Source organism: Pithys albifrons, chromosome 2, assembly GCF_047495875.1.
Source record: "Pithys albifrons albifrons isolate INPA30051 chromosome 2, PitAlb_v1, whole genome shotgun sequence".
NCBI lineage: Eukaryota > Metazoa > Chordata > Aves > Passeriformes > Thamnophilidae > Pithys > Pithys albifrons.
The window spans coordinates 44,958,925-44,978,807 of record NC_092459.1 but is presented as its reverse complement, the minus strand read 5'-3'; the positions used below and the strand labels follow the sequence as shown (position 1 = coordinate 44,978,807).

General features: G+C 43.7%; 1 protein-coding gene across 1 annotated transcript in view; it reads right to left on the bottom strand.

The window, feature by feature from the left end:
• Positions 1-534: 534 nt before the first annotated feature.
• The window catches only part of FOXO3 (forkhead box O3), a 90,645-nt gene continuing 71,296 nt past the window's right edge, over positions 535-19,883 (bottom strand). The window contains exons 2-3 of the mRNA XM_071548862.1: positions 15,956-17,390; positions 535-4,621 (exon numbers count right to left, since the gene is read on the bottom strand). Coding sequence (XP_071404963.1) covers positions 15,990-17,390 — 1,401 coding nt within the window. The 3' untranslated portion in view covers positions 535-4,621; positions 15,956-15,989. The remainder of the gene's footprint in view (positions 4,622-15,955; positions 17,391-19,883) is intronic.

Genomic DNA, 19,883 nt, shown 5'->3' with positions numbered 1-19,883 from the left:
GGTATAACTTTTTGCTGAGTTAGGCTGCTGGTTTTCTTATCCCAAATCCCAAACGGGTGGTTTCAAGTGCTCAAGGCATTTTTCAAAGACAGCTTGAAACCCAGCCAAGACTATAGTGGGGGAGGATTAGGGGGTGGGTGGGCACGTAACTCTTTTCCTGACAGGTCTGCAGTTGGTCTGGTTGTGTCCAGACCAGGCAAGCTGGTCTGCAGCTGCACAGTGCAGCTGCCTCCCCAGGGGACAACCCCCCTGTCCCTGAAATCAAGTGAACTTTGTGATTTTTTAGCAGCAGTAAATGATCCCCCTGAGGGTGATTTGACCACCAAAACTATGCGGCTTGGCTGAAGGGTTGACGTGCAGAGGCCCATGGCAATATGCATTTACAGATACTAGTGGATGCAGGATTGGGATCCCACCCCAGACCCAGATTTCCCCTACCAGCTATTTTTACCTGCTGCTTGGAAATTCCCCCTTCTCCAGGTTCTGCATTTACATGTCTGTCCATGACACAATAAAACAGAGTGAAAGCAAATGTGCAATGTAGAGATCCATTATGCTTTATTTACATGCGTCACCATCTCTTTTACAAACTAGATTACAATTTAAAATGGAATACACAAGGCAATATCTACTAACACCAAGTGGAGTAAGCACTGCGTCTCTACTTCGTTTGGAAAGGGGCAGGTTTTGCTCCAAAACAAACTTCCTTCCAACCTCTGAGTAGTAAGGTAATATATTTCTCCAGGGCAGCATCTTTTTTCCTTCTTTTATTTTTTTAATACAAAATCCTCAGTAAGACTGCAACGTGAGAGTGTCTGCTTTCAAATGAAAGTACAAGATAGCCCAAATGAAAAGTATAAACTGTTCAGCTCTTCAGTATGTAAAGACGGCCATGCACGATAAGGCTGTGGATTTAATATTCTTCCAATTTACATGGCTTGAAACAGAAACAGATAAAACAGTTTTACAGATACTGTATACATATTTTTTCCAATCATGCAACTTTTTAAAAAAAAAGTTAAACATGTGAAGACAAATGTACAATCCATTTTTTCCAACCCATAGCAACGAAATGTATCTGGTCCCCCTTTGCATCTGTAGGCAATTCCAAAGGTATATTGTGTACTAGAAACACTTACAGGACACTGATTGCCAAGCAATGACATAATTTTAGAGAAATACATGACCTAATAACTTTTTGAAGCGGTGGCACAAAAATTTCTGGAGTTAAGCTGTGTTTAACTATCCCATTATTCTCAAGAGAAATTTTTTTTACAAAATCATTAAATCAAGTCCCAACCTGTGACTAGAAACTGCATAAATAACACCTTTTTAGAACTTTTGTTTAGATCAAGTGTTCAAATGTTAGCCATGTAATTGTGATCATGACCTTTATCTGTTTTACATGATTTCACAAGGAAAACGTCTAGACATAAACATGTTCAAAGACTCAAAGGCCAAATTTTCAAAATGTAGGTTCCCAAAAATTAGCTATTCAAGTCTGTATTTTGACACCTAAGTAAGTGGCCCTTTGATTCAGCAAGATTTATTTAGCACCTCTGGAGCGAAGGGCCTTTGCTGGGCACCTCAGCAGGTATATAGGATGATGACTTTCCCCTGGGCCTGGGGGGACCTGTCACCTCCCTCTCCTTCAAGAAGTGACAAGGGCAGAGCAGCTCAACCTCTGCAACCACACTACAGTCCCCAGTGTTCAGTGCCTGACATCAGGCACTTTCATTTGAAAATTTTGGCCCCAAAAATGAGGAACAGAAACCAAACCAAGGCCAACTCCAACCCTCTGCAGCAAGCGCTGGGATGTTCTCTAAAGCAGGGGTCCAAGGTGTTCCAGCCATGCCAGTGGAAATGCTCTCAACATTGCTGGGAGGCAGATTAAGCCTTTCAGCTGCTAATGCTTTTATGACTTTTTTAAAAAACTTCTCTGCCATTGATGGGCTGTCTCTAAATCAAGTGTTATTTCTCCGTTTTCTGAACAGAGCAGGCCATAGTTTTCTTTCTCGGTTCTGTCAGTAGGAGCTGCTCCACTGAACTCAAACAGGCTAGGCTGCCAGAACAGAGCAGAAGTTGCCCCCACCTGCTTTAAGCTAACAGGCTTTCCCTTGCCTTTGACAAGAACTGAATTTATACCAAGAAAAACCAAAAAAGTATGGGGCACCTTGGCCATACTATCAAGTCAGGCCTTACTGGATCTATCAATGACCTGGCTGGTGGGTCTTTGGGCAAGCACCTCGGGTCTCACTGGAGAGGGATTGTGCAGGGATCAAATGCTGCTCTCCAGCATGAGAAGCCACAGAGTGAACTCTTCAGGCAGCCAAAACCACAGGGACAGGGGACAAGCCCAGCCACAGAGTGGCAGCTGCAAAGAAGCCTTCGGGAAAGAAGCACTAGAGGGGAGTCCTTCAGCATACACTCACATTTTGGGGTGCACCAGGAAGCTGACAGCTAATGGCACACACTCAGAGGCGGCCAGTGAGAGACACCAGACCAATTTCAGTGAAAGGACTCTGATAAGAAGGTGCCCAGGTGTGCCACACATGCTTCCTGGGACGCTGGCTGCTAGCAGAGATGGGCAATGAGCACCAGTCAGCTCCAATGAACACAATAAACTAGGCCACATGCTGATAACTAGACCACCTCAGTGTAAAAAGAAGAGTTTTTTTTCTTAAAGGCAAATGATAAACCCTTGGCTGCTTGGAAGAGTTGATATGCTACAGGGCTATGCTAACCACATCTGTACAGAGCCTACACAGTCATAACTGGGGGGAGAAATCAAGAGGTGCACCTTTATGAGAGAACAGCGTGGGGGCTACGGCACAAAACCAAAACTTCCATCACACCAGGAGCTGTTGTTTCACCTGTATCACCCCAGGGACCTGGAAAGTAAGGAGTGAGGAAGGGCCCACAAACGCGCCAGTGTGTGCATGTGCAGTGGCAGTGGCGAGAGGGAGTCACTCCACATTGCATGGGATACGTGTCCGTGGGAACTCATGCACTGAGACTTTGGGTTAAAATGCTAGTTTGTTTTCCTAACATCCATGCATAATGATCCATTTCTGTACATAATAAAATATATTTATATATTTATATGCATAATGCTTTTATGCAAAGAAAAAAACTTCATATATCGCTTTGGAGAATTATGTATACACTGTCCTATTCAGAACCTCTTCATATCGAGTTCCTATGTACCACTGGTGTTTTCCCCTCTTTTTTTTGTATCCCTCCCCTGCCAAGATTCTAATAAAAAGTAATCAAACTTTCCAGATTATAGAGAGGATCTATACAGCACCATACCTTTTATTCATTATTATTATTCATTTTATAAAAGAAAATCTTCGAAGCAAAATATATAAAACTGCCTTGTCTTTCAGTGTCATTTATCCTGTTACAATCTATGCCCATATGAAAAGCCATTTGTACCATAGTGTCACCTTGCCATTCCCACTGCTGCTTCTTCTGCCACAACAGATTATACATAATGAGAAGGAAAAAATAATCAAGGATATGCCTAAAACAACAACAACAAGTAAAGGATCACTAATGCAGTAACACACCCTGCAGTGACCTGTGCCTCAGCTCCTGGCATTGTCACTGCAAGTCACCTGCTGATGCCCAGCTGCTACATTTCCCTTACTTCTTGCTTTTTCAAACACATCTCCCACAGGTGGATTTGTTCACCTTGTCTGGCAGCTCAGCTTACAACTCCTTACCAGCTCACTGTGGCAGTAGGGGCAGCCTCGCCAATATAAGGCAGGAGTGGATCCTGCTCCAGTGGGCAGAAAACGGGTTCCTGCCTCGGTGTACGTGAGGACAACAGCACCCGCTGTCAGTCTGTCCTCATAAGTCAAGAGGCAAAGCCACCATCCTCCCTTGTTTTGCAATCAGCTCTGGTTTGACACTTATGGAAGGCAGGGGCGTACCATTAAATTTGAGGAAAGGGTAAGAAAGAAACAAACCAACCAACCTAACAAACAAACAGGCCACACACATCCCCTCTCTCTGGAATTCAGCCAGTTGATCGGTCTAACAAACGCTGTATATTCAGAAAAACCTGACACCTGAGCGGTGTTGGGCTATGATCATTTCCTTGCTTGTGCACAGTATTTCAAATTCCCCAGGGTGAGAAAGCAAAAACAGTCAAAAATCTAAGGAAATCACACTGGAGGTTGTAGGGGATAGGGTGGGCAGATGGAGAAAACGTCCAAAAAAAAAAACCAACTTAAAACATCCCATAAACCATTAATATATTGAAACACCACATATTCATTGACAAGTAACTATTTTAAAGGCTACACAGTGTGTTCTCAACAGGATGGTGCTGAACATTGTCTCCACAGCAGGTGCTTGGCCATCCCAGAAAAGGAAGATTTTGCATACTTCAGAATGAGTTCAATTTCCAACAAAAAGAGAAAAAAAATGAAAAAGAGGAAAAAAAAAGAAGTAGGATCTTCACTCCAGTAAGAGGCCTATTAACAGTCTGCTTCATTAGGAAAATAATGCAGGGTTCACAAAGGTCGTAAGCTGTAAACAGTATCACTGTCCACTTGCTGACAGCAGATTTGGCAAAGGGTTCTCTCTCTACATCTCGTGTCAGTTTGAGGGCCTGGAGAGGAAAAAGAAAAAGAAGGTAAGACAGTGAGACTACCGCATGTAGGAAAAAAAACACAACAAAAAAGGCAATCAAGCAAACCTCCAAACCCAACACTGAAGAGCAATTTAGATTTGTTTGCACTCAGAAGCTTCAAACATATAGCAACTAGGAAATTGCACTGTGACCCTGACTGAAAATGTTTCTCCCTTCCTAAGGTACGAGTGTTTTGTTGCTGGCTTAGGTGGTCCCAAACAGGTAAGAAAAAATCCTCTTTCCAAAGAAAAATGACAGCAAAATCTGATTTACAGAAACACAGTGCATTGTCTATTTGTTAAGTGTATTTCCAGGTGAAGTACAGACAGATCCTCCAGCTTTTCTCCATTTTTCATGATCACTCTTTTTCAGCATCACCAAAAGGCTGGGTAAATTTTCCCTCACTGTTTGACATTGACCACCACCCTTGAGGGACAGGTGAAGGAGGCTGCTCAAGAGAAGCAGTGGGAGCCATGAAATTCAATGTGGACTTTGGAGTTCTCCATTTTCCTGTGTGCAAATACACCACCAACAGACACCTGGCTTTAAAAACTGGGTCAGGGTCCATCTTATTCTATAGCCATGAAACTTCTCTGCAAAGGGAGAGAGACACTGCAAAGACACCTTGGATACAGCATGGAGATGACTACAACGGGACACAGTAAGCAGATAAAACATGGAAAACAGATGAACATTTCAACAAAGGGGGCTGAGGGCACGGAGATTTACAGGTACTCAGTTGCTTAAAGATATAGGAAGGTACTGAGTAGGGTTTTAGAAAGTATGTACATTTAAATATTCCCATGAAATCCTGCCACATCCTCAGAAAGCCCAACTGGTAGACATGCCGGGTATGTAACTTCTGGCTCTGAAATGGCTTCTGAAAACACGGCTTAGCCCCTCACACCACTTACTGCCTGTTGAGGATTTTCCCCAAGAAGAATGATTGATCATTTTTTTGTATAGTGCAAGAACAGGGGACACTGGCTGAAATCTAAAAGCCATTGAACTGATTACAGAAATATCTTTACTCTCAAAAGATCCTGCTATCAGGCACGCTCATGAAAAATCGTGGATTTAGTGGAACTGCTGGTTTAATCTGGACCGGCATCTCCTGCAAGGAGGATCACTCAAAGACTGTCTGCTTTCTAAGGTGCCAGGCACTGATCCTATGATAACATTTTATTAAAATGACCTATTCTGATAATGCTAAATGATTGATGGAAATTTAATCATTCTGTCTCATGGTTATTAGAGCAACAGTGTGACAGCTGCTCCCTGTGCCATTAGGGGAGAACTTCATTCAGCACAGCTTAGGGAGCTGACAGATTGCATGTTTCACCCAAACAAAATTTGGCTTTAGCCTTAATTATGTGGAGGGGTCTGGGGTAGACTGTTTTGTGAATAAAGGGATTTCCAACTGGATCAACATATTGATTTCTTCATTTTCAAAGGGCAAATTAACGCTGGCCATTCATTAATGTGACTGCTTGGCAACGACTCCATTTGGTTAGGGTGTCCTCATGGCCGTAACAAGGTCAGCAGAAGACACCCAGACAGGCCTGGTAGCCTCCAGTAAAACAAAAACAAGTGCATGCCATTTTCTCTACTTCTTAAAGCCTTAGCACCAGAGTAAGCTGAAAAGGAGTGACTTTACAAAGTGGAACCTCCTCCAAAAGCAAGGCTTGGGTCTCAAATTCTGCAGCCCAGCAAGTCAGTTCCCTCTCAGGCAGATGTCAGTTATGCTGAGCATGGGCTTTACTTTGGCATGTGTGAGAAGTCTTGCTGACTTTGAATAAAGTTATTAATTAAAAGTAAATGAGTGCAGAAACTCCTGATGAAGTACCAGAATACTGTTTAACATTTAAATTAAAAATCTATGTGAAATATTGTACTATGAAACAAAGAGACAAGAAGAAAAACTGGAGAGTGGATGAAGATGAGCATCATTTGCGGAAGAGGCACTGCCAGATATTTTTTCCTGAAGACACCTGTCCTTCATACAGTGACAACATTTAGAAGACAGATGCACAGTTGAGGTGAAATTTCTTGTAGCAAAACCAAACCATGCACTATTTTCACAGCTCTATGTACATGGGCTTTGCAAATGGATTTAAAAATTGAAAAGAAGTAGATCAGCATCTTAACCTGCCTGTCTTCAAGTTACCCTGTTAGTCTGTAACAGACACACAGACTCATGCTTTCTGCCTCACCTCAAAAAGCCTCTGTTTATCCCAAGTTAGCAGCCTGCTGCTTCATCGCAATGAAAGCAAGCTCAAGGCAGGAAAGCAAGTGCTCGAGTTACATCCCCGTTTATCAGAGGTTATCAATGGGTTGGTCTGGAAGCAACCTTAAAGATCATCTAGTCTAGCCCCTCTGCGGTGAGCAGGGACATCTTCAGCTAGATCAGGTTGCTCATAGCCCCATCCAACCAGACCTTGAAAACTTCAGGGAGGGGAGCATCCACCACCTCACTGGGCAACCTGTTCTGGTGTTTTATCACCCTCATTAAAAAAAATCTTCTTCCTTATATCTAATGTAAATCTAGTTTAAAACTATTACTCCTTGTCCTATTACAGCAGGCCCTGCTCAAAGGTTTGCATAATTGCTTGCAATCAATCATGCAGGAGATGAGATGTTCTTTCTTCTGCCCTCTTTGCCTTCCCATTCTCTACCTTGACCAGTTACAAATGCTACTCTCACTTTGTGGCCCAGCTGTTGGTTGTGATTTCCCCCAGCTACATTTCCTCTCCTGTCTCACATCATTCCCCCATTTGACTGGACAGCCATCTCCCAAGACCCATGCCAGCTTGTGCACCATCAGAGCAGTTCTGTAGGATCATTTACCACCTGTTGCTTTCTCCCTTTGATTCCCAGTGGTGCCAATTATGTAGCATTGGAAATTTCTTCAGAATAGAAAGATGACACATTGATGCTCCCCAGAGTGAAACACAGATAACATGCCCTGGTTTATCAGTGAGCTAACTTAACAATCAGCACACATAGGTTTCTGGAAAAAGAAAAGTTATGTGCTCCTTTCTAGTATGAGAAACTGCACTACCAACACACAGCTCCTCTGTAAGGCAGCCTACCAAGGATCTCCTGAATTGTCTGGAAGGCTTGTTGAGCGGATCGCATCTTGGAAAAGAATCACCATTTAGAAGCCTGTAAAACAAGAGTTTTCCCTGAGTACCACTTTGCAACAACTCTCCAGGGACAGGAAATCCCAATAACTACTTTTACTGTCCAAACACTTGGGATGCAAACGTTTTCAAGGAAACTTGTGCCCTTCAGTGACAGATGTGCATTCATTCTGGTGCCTCTGCCCTTCAATTTGTTAGTGGCTCCAGCAGTAGAGCTTCTATTCCAAAATGGGGAAAGGTTCAAAAAGCAAGGTTTGATTATGTGTGGTTACAAGTTAATATTCTGCATGAGGTTTCACAGCCCAAGACTGAAAAATACACAATATTTGTTTAGAAACAAATAAGGAAGATAACTACTGTGGCCAGTCCTACTATAGTGACAAAATTAGAGCATGAGATTTTTTTTGTTCAAGCGCAATAAAAATTAGGAATCCCAATGCCACAGTGACACCCTACAGGCTTAGCACATGCAGCACTAGGATAGTTCTTTGCTGACAGACAATGCTGAGGTTAGGGGGCAAAGCCAGGGGACAAAAAAAGAGCTGGCAACTTAATGTGCTTTATTTCCTAAACTTTCAGGCATGTTGCAACTTCACTTTTTCTCTTTTAAGTTCTACTTGTAAAAATAGATCTTTTCCAGCTCAGAATTGGGGGCAGAGAGTGAAGGAGAAGGATGAAAAGAGGAAGAATGCCAGCACACAACTAGGACTTAGGGGAGCTCAAGTGTTGCTGTGCTGGTAGTCGTATAGGCATGTGAAGCATAAAAGTGTATCTTTTCTTTTTGTGGCTGCTCTTCCACTCCAAGAAACATTGCAAACCATAGCAGACAACCAACTATTTTGGAAATAAATGTAACTAAAGACAGCAGATCCTTCTCTCATCCTGTATCAGCTCCCTGGAACAAAAGGCTTGTCCAGAACTGTAGGGAGGCATCACAACTATTTTTAAGCATGTTATTCTGATAACCCACTGGTCTGCAGAATCATAGAATTCTAAATCCAGGCTGGAAGGGACTCAGCATCATCTCATCCAACTTTCTTTTGAAGACAGTACCTCAGGTTAGGTTATTCAGGAACCTGTCAAGTATGGAATGTTTCCAGCACGGGGGAGTCTACTACTCCTCTGAGCAGTTCATTTTACCCTCAGGGGTAGATCAGGTCCTTTCTACCCATTTTACAGTTGAAAAGAAAACACCAAGCACAAGCACTGCTGATACCCAATTGCTGTTGAGAACCATTACATTGGGCTGGGTTCAATCCTCTGTCCTGGCCAACAAAGAATTTAGATACAGGACTACTTCTCTCCTAAAGGTCATCAGGCTTCTTACTTGACAAACTTTTCCTAGATTTTATCTCCCACCTTTTGTTCAGGAGCCTGAGAACTGGGGTAGAAATCATGACAGTTAAGGTGACACTGCCACTGACTGTGAGTTATCAGCCCGAGTGTTCAACACAGCACATTTTAGGCAGAATGCTGCTGGACTAGAGGAAGGTCAAAAATGCTCACAAAATACATCTTCTGTTAGAGATAAAGCACATTGGCTGGAATAATGGTGCTTTCTTTAGGTACTCGGGAGCACTGGGAAGAAGATGTCTAGTGAGGATCACAAAGGATGTCTAACTACTGCACCTGTGCATGATCAGAGAAGGATTTTGCTTGCACTTTTGAATCTGAAGAATGACAGTTACATTTTAAGGTAAAAGGTACCTGCATGGCTGGAAATATCCTGAATAATGGGTTTATAGTGCTATGGAAACATGCTATGTGTCCATTATTCTGAATGTCCTCAGAGAGAGCTTCTTTTTCATTGCTAGGTACCAAGTCTATTTTAAAAACATCTTCCCTGCTATGGAGTCTTCCCATTTTCCTCTGCAGTAAGTTGAAAATGGCAGACCATTAATGCTCACACAAGAGGATTCCCACCATGTTGATATAAGACAGGACATCTTCTATCATGCCTTACCAGTGGCAGAAAAGGCAAGATAGAGAAGGTCCTTCCTCAAAACCAGATTTTACCTATATTTTTATGAAATTATTTACCTATAAAAGCCAGGAGAAGCAGGCAGTACAAGGGAAAAACAATGAGCAAGATATTCAGCTCAGCTGTAAAAGTGCATAAACACAAGCCATTCTCTACAGCATCGTCTAGGAAAAGTGGCGTTTTTCCTGGAATAATGGCAGACAAATGTGGCTGCACAGCAGCTCCTGTTAGCTGAGCTGTGTCTCTGTCCGATTACTGCTCGGCAGATGTCCACTCTGCCACACTCCAATAACTGCCACCCTGTGTGGTAATCTGAGTGGAAAAGCTGATTAAACAGCCCCCGTATACGAGACCAGAGCAGAGCACTCCGACCACCCAGCCACAGGTACCTTATTTAATGGGGTCAATGTCCCCACACACTATTAGGGACTCAATCAGGGACAATGCTGATGGGAACATCTTGCTGGAGGTTCTTCACCATATGAACCACAAGCCCAGAGTGGCATTGCATGAGTATCCTACCTTCATCCTCCTTCTCCGGGCAAGGACAAAAAGCCTGACTATTAATGTATGGTACTACTCAAATATGTGCACTCCAGCTGCCCATGCCATACCTGTGCTTTTTGGCCGTCATCAGCACAAGACTTAAACCTCTCTGGCTGTCAGTTCATCACCTTGGTTGAGTGCCCAGTTGCTATGAAAAAAGATCTCAACCTTTCCTCAGCTGCATGACACTACACTTCTAAAAAGGATCTCTAATTATGCACTTCTTCAAGAAAATATGCTATCATGGGGGCTATTTAAAAATCTGGCTCAAAAGAACAAAAGAGTAAAAGAAAAACCACCTGTAACCAGCCCAGCTATCAGGCAACAGCATACCAGGGGACCAACACTGATCTGCAGCTCTAAACAATCATTATGGCTCATTCACATGAGAAAGACGATTTGCAAAGACTCATTCTGTAATAAAATCTGCGCACTGCTGATCCAAGGAGGAAAGCACTGGGGAGACCAGTTGATGCGGGCTGTTCTAAAAATATCAGTTTGTGCTGTCATCTGGTGAGAGTATGTCATCCTGTAATCTTGGCATCTGCAGGGACAGCAAGTTTCTGCCTAATTATTGCTGCTGAATCACATGACAAAGCATGAGGTACTAAAAAATACATCTATATAAAACACCAACAGGAGAACACCCAAACCACAGGATCAGACCACTGTCCTGACTTCAGCTGCTGCACACTCACAAAACCTGTGAAGGCAACCGTGGTTTTTACCCAGATCTTTGCCCTACATTAATAAAACCCCCAAATATAAAGCCAGATTAAAAAAACACCAAAACCAAAAGCCCTCCTCCCAGAAGGAGTGAGCAATTCATTGTGCTTGTGTGTCAGCTCCTGCTGCCTGTGCACAGCAAAAGCTGCAGTGTCCCTGCAAGCAAGCACAGGACTGGCTCTTGTGTGCAAGGGGCTTCAGGGGGCTTCAGTGGGCCTGCACAGGGGCAGCCCCAGTGGGGTTTGCCCAAGTTTCCTTTCTCCTCCTTCCCAGTAGCCATGAGCCTGGAGTTCAGTCCTCTGCCAGTGATGCGTGCTCAGGAACCGAGGAGCCTGCTCAGGGCAGGCCCTTCTTGAAGTTAAAGGGATCCCTGTTCCTCACAAAACACATTTTCTACATAGATATTTTTGTTCAAAGACTAAACTTGGCATGTGTGGTGTTCAGCTAGTTACAAAACCACCTTTCAAAACCTGGGCTGGTAGAAACAACACTTGAATGTTACAAGCACCACCACCTTAACCACTAACCTATTAGAAATGGAGCAGAAGAATTTGCTGCTCTTGAATTTCCTTTAGATATTTTAAAAGGCAGCCAGACCCACCTTGGCTCTGTGTAAGGAACCTGCCAGCCCTATGCCCAAGACCTCATTTTTGAAAGCAAGAGAGAAGGAAATGCAGCTATGGTCCTGAGGCAGTCAATGTCCTCAAGCAAGTGGTCCACCAATTCTGATTTCTACATTATAGCTTTCATGGGCAGAGGACCTCTGGCAGAAAACAAAAATCATCTTTGTGGCATATTGTACAGAACTCTGTGATTCAAAACTCCATCCAAACGGAAATCTTTGACTGCCTATTTTCACTTTTAAGATGGTGTTGTAAATATTAAGTCATTCTCAGACCTATTCACCTTTGGTATGAATTGTATCCATAAACAGGCTGAACACCAATTAACAAACTGGCAAGTAGTCCAAGCTGATACAGACTAATGAAATACCAATAGGCATTTTCTTAGGTTTCCTAAGACTTTTTGTAAATCAGAGATGTTAATCATCACACTGTGTGAACATTACATGACGTTACTATCTGCAGCTTGCACACTCCACTGCTGCAGTAAGATGAGGTGGGACCTATATGATACTAGGGAAGAATGAGTGGCTTCAACTGATCTGTCAAGTTTTTTACATGCAGTTTTCAAACAAGTCAACATGACTCCAGCACAGCTCTGTTACAGAGCCCAGAGGCATCCTGCTAAATGGCACATTGAAATCTCTCTCAGAAGGTGCAGCTTAGATGAGTTTTTCAGACAGTGACACCAGGTCAAAAGTTCTTGCCCTGTTTGTACTGGGCCATTCTCCACCCCACACCCAACCCTGCCAGCATTGATGCCTTTGTGGTGCCACTGTAAACTGGATCACTGAAACAATCCAGGTAAAAGCAACTTGTTGGATGGGTTTTGATGCTGAGGGAAATGTTTGCCCAAGCTGCAACTGTTCACGAGCCCCTGACCTTCCAGACCGCGGCAAATGTCCTGAATAGTCTCCTGTGATGCTCTGTTTGGGACAGAACTATTTGGCAAAAGGTAAGTCCTTTTGGACTTGCCAGCTGAGAAGGATCCCAGAGCAAAGTGCTGAGTTGTGGGAACCCAAGACTAGAAGGAACCATTAATTTCAAAATAAAAGGTATTCTAGAGACAGGTGAGGGAATAGTGATGCCTTTATTTATTAACAAACAAGCTGAAATACCTAGGTGATGATTATCTGAGTGGGCATAGGGCATTTTCCAGTGCTCTTGGGAAGCAGGTAAAGACAGAGGAACAGAGGCCTCAGGCAGCATAAGAGGAGAAAATTATGGCTGAGTGAATAAAGCATGAAAAAAAACATACTGATTTTCTCCTTTTTTTCATGTAAGAGAAAAAAACCAAAACAAACCCAAATTCAAATGTATATGCCTCAGTGAGAGCCACCTGAAAGGCTGGGCATGGCCAGCCTCATGGGCACAGGGCATATGAGCTGGGCAGACTTCTCTCCAGGGACCAGGCATGGCTTTGTGTGCAGCAAACATGCACGGCCACTAACATGCAACGGTGGCATCTCCTGCATGGGTTTTTTAATTCCCCTCTAAAGAAACTGTAGTTGATTTTCTTCCAAAGTAAATCTCCCTCAATACCTACAGTATGTATAAATTAAATACCTATGTATTTGCCTTCTTTCTTTTCTTCCTCAAAACTGACTCCAATTTCTCTCATTTTTCATAGAAAACACAGCACTCACTATTCCCAGGTATGCCAATAATCCATTGTAACTGCTTCTGCCTGCCTGCAAAACACATCTGGCTGCCCTTGCGAAATGGATTTAGCATGAGGCATCACCAGGCTGTTCTGCTGAAAGCGTTCCCCAGTCTTGGAGCCAGTAAAGACTCAGAACTGCAGCCATGAACATTGCTGAGAGGATTTTAATTCAGGGGTCCCTACTGTTACAGTGCAGAAGTAACTGAGAAGCAGTTCAGAATGACTGCATCTGATGTCACGCGAGCAGCCTCTATCAAAATATGAGATGCTTGCAGGGAGGCAAACTCTCGAAGAGCGCTGCTTAACAGATGAGGAAGGGTGCATGATGAACCAGCTCAGCAGAAATCATCCGCACTTGCACCTGATACCAGAGGCACCCCAGAGCAGCCGGTCCACTTGTCAGAGAGAGGGAGAGGCTTCCACAGATGACTGGACAGTAATTCGCTGAGGAGAGCTGTCTCGTTAATAAATCTGTCCTCTGCAATGAGACTCCGCTCACACAGATGTGTCAGTTCCTTTATTCGGAGGGAGCAGCCTGAAAAAGATCACGGCAGCTCTGCTTTCTGTGAATGCCAGAGGCCATGGTGAAGAGGCAGCAGCGAGCAGCAGTGAGGAGGTAGGATGGTGTGGCTCCTCTGTGCTGCCTAGGCAAGTGCCCCTGCGGCAGGTTCTACCTACACCCTGCAAACAAAGCTATGGAAGCAGGAGGTTGCCCTATTTGCTTGTGTCAAGCAAAACTGTCAATAACATACATTTTTCAGGCCCCATTTGACAGATTGTACTGCTGGATGTTTCCCAGCAATAAAGGTCCTACAGTCTTTTACATCATGCAAAGAAGGTTTTGAAATCCAAACAGAGGAAGAGAGAACTGGTCATGACCTGTAAATTTTTCCTTTCTGGTTCTCAAGACAACTCTCATTTGTTTCCCCCTTCCCTTTCCTAAAATCTCCATCACTGGAACTGAAGAAAACCCAAAATTCAGCTGTGGCCCTGGCCTTGCCATGTTGCCATCTCACACACGGGCAGTGGGACATACTGTTCTCTACAGCCCATCTCTACAGCCCATCTCCTGGCCATGCACTGCAACACGCTCACTTTGAGTGAGATCTGCAAAAACCAGAGGAAATCCTTCCACTGACAGAGAAAGGACTGTGCAAACCAAGCACTCCACTGAAGCACAGCAGCTTTGTAGATCAACTGAAAGGAGGATGCCTGGGCAGTCTTGTTCTCCCTCCCAGACAGCAGAGCACAGCACGTCTCCTGAGGTTCTCCGTACACACAGGGAACAGGAAAGCATTCAAGAGGTTCAGCACTGCTGCTCACCTACAGCAAAGTTTCCCCTTGAACATCTAACTGTGAAACACTGAATGAACACACTTAAAGAGGAAAAGGGCAAATTATGCACTGTACAGTCAAATGACACCGACTGCATCTTTCCATCCTTCATCTGGAAAATAAGAAAGCTGTAAGTAAGCGGCAAACAATGAATGCCTCATATAACCTCACCACTGAGATACTCTACACACTGTTTTGAAGTTAATAGAACACTTTCAATAATTTATAGCTAACCTTTTAGCCTACTGTATTTTGAAATCTACTCCCTTATACTAATAAATAAACAAAGGAGAAAGGGCACTTTGTGTAGCACCTGCCCTACAAGTCAAGGAATATGTACGTGTGAGGAGGCAGGGGTATGGGCAGGAGCTGCAGAATCACAGAAGGATGACAGGAACAATGTTCACAAGTTCAAATGCCCCCAGCTGTGAAAAACAAGCAATGGAAAAGAACGGATCAATCTAGGAAAAAAATTAATCTGAAGAGGCTAACATTTAGAAACCACCTATGCTAGAACCCAAACCTACAGATATTCTCTTGCAGGAGTCCAAAAGAAAATTTTATATACCCCATTCAGGAGGGTAGGAGGGCAACAATTTTTGCATACTTAAAACATTAAACTCACAACATTCCTGAGACCAGGATTTTACCATTGTTATCCCAATATACAATTCCTTCACTTAATACCTTCTTTTTGGTCCAAGAAATACAATTTAAAAAAAACAAGTAACTAACAATTTTGTTAGTGTTGCTGTATCACAGCAGTACAACCCTGATTCTGTCCAGATCTGTCCCACACACCCAATGCCCAGTGAGTGCCCTGTTCTTGCAGACACTCTTCCTCCTCCCCTGCAGCAACACTTCTTCACCAACTGCAGAGTCCCTCACCCCATCCCTGTGTAACGTAGCTTGGCTACATCTGGCATCAGCTGCAAGTAGGAATCCATCTGTTGCGACTTCAAAGAAGACGAGTTAGAGCTCTGTGATTCCCCAAACCCACAAATATTCCACCTTGGTTTGCCTGATTTGTCATTAACATTTCTCATGCCTAAATTAAGAAGGACGCTAACATCAGATGCGTCTTGACAGTGTTGCAGTTGAACAGCTTTTATAGCTTAGCCTCGTTTTCCCTCCCCACCTCCACGTTTCTTGGTTGTGCTTGTTGCATACCAACACAGAGCAAGCCATCCACAAGCCAAATTAATATTATTAGTGTGCACTAAATATTAAGGGTTTTGTGCAAACTCCAATAAAACTAAGGAACCAATTATTTTACCACGTCTATGGGGCACTGACCTGTTTGCCCATTTTCCCTGCTCTCAAAGATCCTTCAGCCTGGTACCCAACTCTGTGATGAAGCCTGTTTAGCACCAGTGAAGTTCCCCACATTCAGACTGACAACGTTCTGAGCTGAGATGAGGGAATCAAAGTTAAAATCCAGCCCATCAGCATCCATGAGTTCACTGCGGATAATGGACTCCATGTCACACTCCAGGCTCCCATTGAAAATATCCAGGTCCAAGTCACTTGGGAATTTCTCATGTCCCATGACTGGTAGGTTCACGCTAGAGGAGTACAAAGAGGAGCCTGACAGCGGGTCAGAAAGTGTTTGCATAGACTGATTGACAGGTGACTGCTGATGTTTGGTGGATCCCAAGCTGTTGGAGTCATTCAAGCCTATGTTACCGATGGAACTGGACAAGGCACGGCTGCCACTAAGAGAGGAGTTGTGGGACTGGTGCTGGTGATGGGACAGGTTCTGATTGACCAGACCACCCTGGCTGGACTGTGCAGCAAATGACATCATGGGGTCATTGCGGAGCATTATATTCCTGCGGGAATTCTGGGCAGACACAGCTGTGCTGGCTTGTGACATGAGTGGGTCAGACTGTGTCATCATGACATCACTGTGACTAAGTGCATCAGAGGCAAGAAGATCCTGCAGCGTCTGGTTGTTGTAATGAGAAATGGAAGAGAAGGTGGCCTGCTTGTTTTCCTGAATTGTCTGCATCGGCGACTGGCGCAGGGAATTCAGGGACGATGGCCCAAACACAGCATTGTTGAAACTACTTGATGGGGAACCCAGCCCTGAACCTTTGGAACCATAAGGAAAACTGGAGCTTCTCTGCATTATTCCTCCAGTAGGTGACTGCTGGGAGGGAGGGAGTGTTATATTGTCCAAGAGATCATCCATGAGGTTATCTGTAAGTCCGTCATTCAGATTCATTGTCCCAGCCATATCAGTCAACCTAGGCAACTCCACAGTACATGGTTTATTTACTGAAGGGGACAAGCTCGATGGACTACTGTACAGCATGGGAGAAAGTGGAGCATCATCATCTTGAACATCATCTAGTTCGGTGCTTGCCAAAATTGGTGACAAGCGGCCACTGATCGTACTGGCGTTTGAATTTGTACGGGAGCGAAAATCTGTCCACGCGTCCAGCTCATCACTGCTGCGAGACGTGGGACTCCCTGGCCACTTGGTGAGCTGAGAAGGGCTGTCCTCACTTGTCTCCTGGGCGGTCTGCAGGGCTGCCTTTTTCTTAGCCGCCCGCCCTCTGCTCTTTGTGTACTTGTTGCTGTTGTCCATTGACACAGCACGTCTCCGTGGTGCCTTCCCGCCTTTTCCACCATCTGGATTGATCATCCACCAAGAGCTTTTCCCAGTGCCTTCATTCTGCACCCTGACGAATCGGCTGTGGAGTGACAAGTTGTGCCGGATCGAATTCTGCAGGGAAGGAACAAAACAAAACATCAAGACCAGCACACCACCTCTTTTATGACCCAAATCTCAATCATTAAACCAACATCCCATGAAAAAACCAACATGAATAAAAGCATTGAGCCCTTCTGGACACCTCCATGGATTTCTCGGGTGCTGGATATCGGAGGGCTGGAGAGTGACTGCTGTAAAGCAAATCACGAGCTTGAACTAGCTGTGCATTCTTGGTGCCCACCTCTACATCCCCAAAAGCTGCATCCTGAGGAAAAGAGTGCGACACAGCTCTATTCCAGCTAGCAAGGAGCTAGATGTTTCTCTCTTACTTTTGATTCAGGACAAACCCCTATATTATCAGTAATCTTGCCATCAGTTCCTTGAAATAAAAACTGCAAAACTACAGCAAAAATCTGGCTGGGGAGGAGTCACACTCATCACAGCCTCTGCATATGTCTTTTTAATTCTTCACGGGCACATGTGCTGTGTATTTGTTATAATAATTCTTGAGAAAACTGCAAGTGCTGTTGCTCCTCTCCCACAGGCACTCTGCGCATGACTAAGCTATACTTCGTCTCTTGATTAGAGGCATCAGAATTATGACCGTACTTCAGCAGCTGGCCAGCTGTCCCCTCGCTATAGTATCCTCACAGTCTTCAAAACATGATGTGACACAGTGTGCAACGATATCCCTGTCCCTGTAAGCTGCTGGATACAGAGTTGTATAAAGCTGCTGTACAGGATCCCACAACATGCAGTACTCTCAAAGGAGCCTGCATAGAGTCTGCTTTTGCGTTCTACCCACTTGCACTAGTCAGCAACAACTCCTGTCCAAAACTCACACTGCCTCAAACTGAGGATAATAACCTCAGAATGAGGAAGAGGCTGAGCAAACCAGTCCATGGTACCCCTAGTGCAATGGAACCAGATTTAAACCAAAATAACTGAGAAGAAAGTCCCACTCCACTCATCCTGCTGGCCCTGTGCTTAAAATATGGCTCAAAGAAAGGAAAAGCAAATAGCATTTGTTAGCTTGAATGCTTCCAGGTTTGGTAAACAAACTTTTTTTCCAGTGTGGAAGTCAAAAGATTTTTGGAGCTATCCTACATTCCTTTGAAAAAACCCTTGTGCTATTCCTCCAAGTTTAAAGAGTTGCAGAGCTTTTTGTTTCTTAAATTTTGGCAGTTACCAGGCAGTTACCTATGAAAAGGATAGAAAATAAATCATGTTTTTCCTATCAACATCCTTCAAAAACACAAAGTCAACAGGACCACAGCATAATCAAACCATCCAGGACAAGTGTCCTTCATTTACAAAACACTGAAGAAATTCCACAATTAAATGGGCAAAGAATGAATCAATCAACAAATCATTCACAAGTGCCTGAACATTTGCATCCTTAGGATAAATGAATTCTTGACACAAGTAAACTGGAGATATATTTGATGTACACAGAAATACAGCCCAGCTTTTTTTAAACAATTCTTTTCACTATAAAATGCCTTTTTTCCCCACTATTGAGTGTTGTGGTTTTTGTCAGATTGCGAAATGGAAAACACGCCTCAAGTTCTTCTTGCATGCAGACAGCAGATGTGGTTGTGATTATCACGTAATGAAAAGAGAAATCATATGGACCACAGTTCAAAATAGCAACCGTTATGTTTTAAACAATTTACACAAAGCAGACTGGACTTTGCTGACATGCTCAAGAGAAGTTTGGGTCAGTGCCTCAGCTATAAACTTGTCCATTTCTGAGGGACTATCATGCTATCAAAATATGGTGGATTGAGTTGCACCATAATAAGTCTTCATTCTGAAGAAGAAAAAGACCTTTTTATTGTTTAACTGATGACATTTTAACTATATTTTGAGTCTGGCAACAATCTAGCTTCTAGTAACTAGGCACCACTGCTTACTTCCTCAGGTTTCTCCCAGTAAAACTGGCTGAAGAACTGCTGTTTTTTTTTGAAAAACAACCTTTGTTGATATACTAGCGCATGCTGCATCAATGCAGGTGGCTCTCACATCCATTCCCTGTAACTTTCACGGGCAAACACTTGTGAAAACATCTGCATGGGGATCTCTGCTCACAAAGAGCTGGCAGCAGGACAAGGACAATCAGAGCTGGACCACCACACCGAGCCACACTGAGCCATACAAGAGCCATACAAACCATGCTGCTCGCCACTTAAAAATGCTGGCTATAAGAATACACAGCATAGTGACTCTTGCTAATGAAAAATAAATCTTAGAAAACACAGAAAAGAAACACCCCAGGTGGTGTACACAGTGTGCCACACACAGCTTCACATACAAAAACATTCAGCCAAAGTGCCAGCAGCTAGCAGTTTTCAGCCTATAGTACTCTCATAAAAGATCTTATTTCTGCTGGTGGTATTCATAGTATGAAACTATTTGGTCTAAAACTACGACAAATCCTAAACAGTGAAACTGTGAGACTGAGGCACCTTTCAGGATGAGGACTCCTGCATGTATGGATATGTA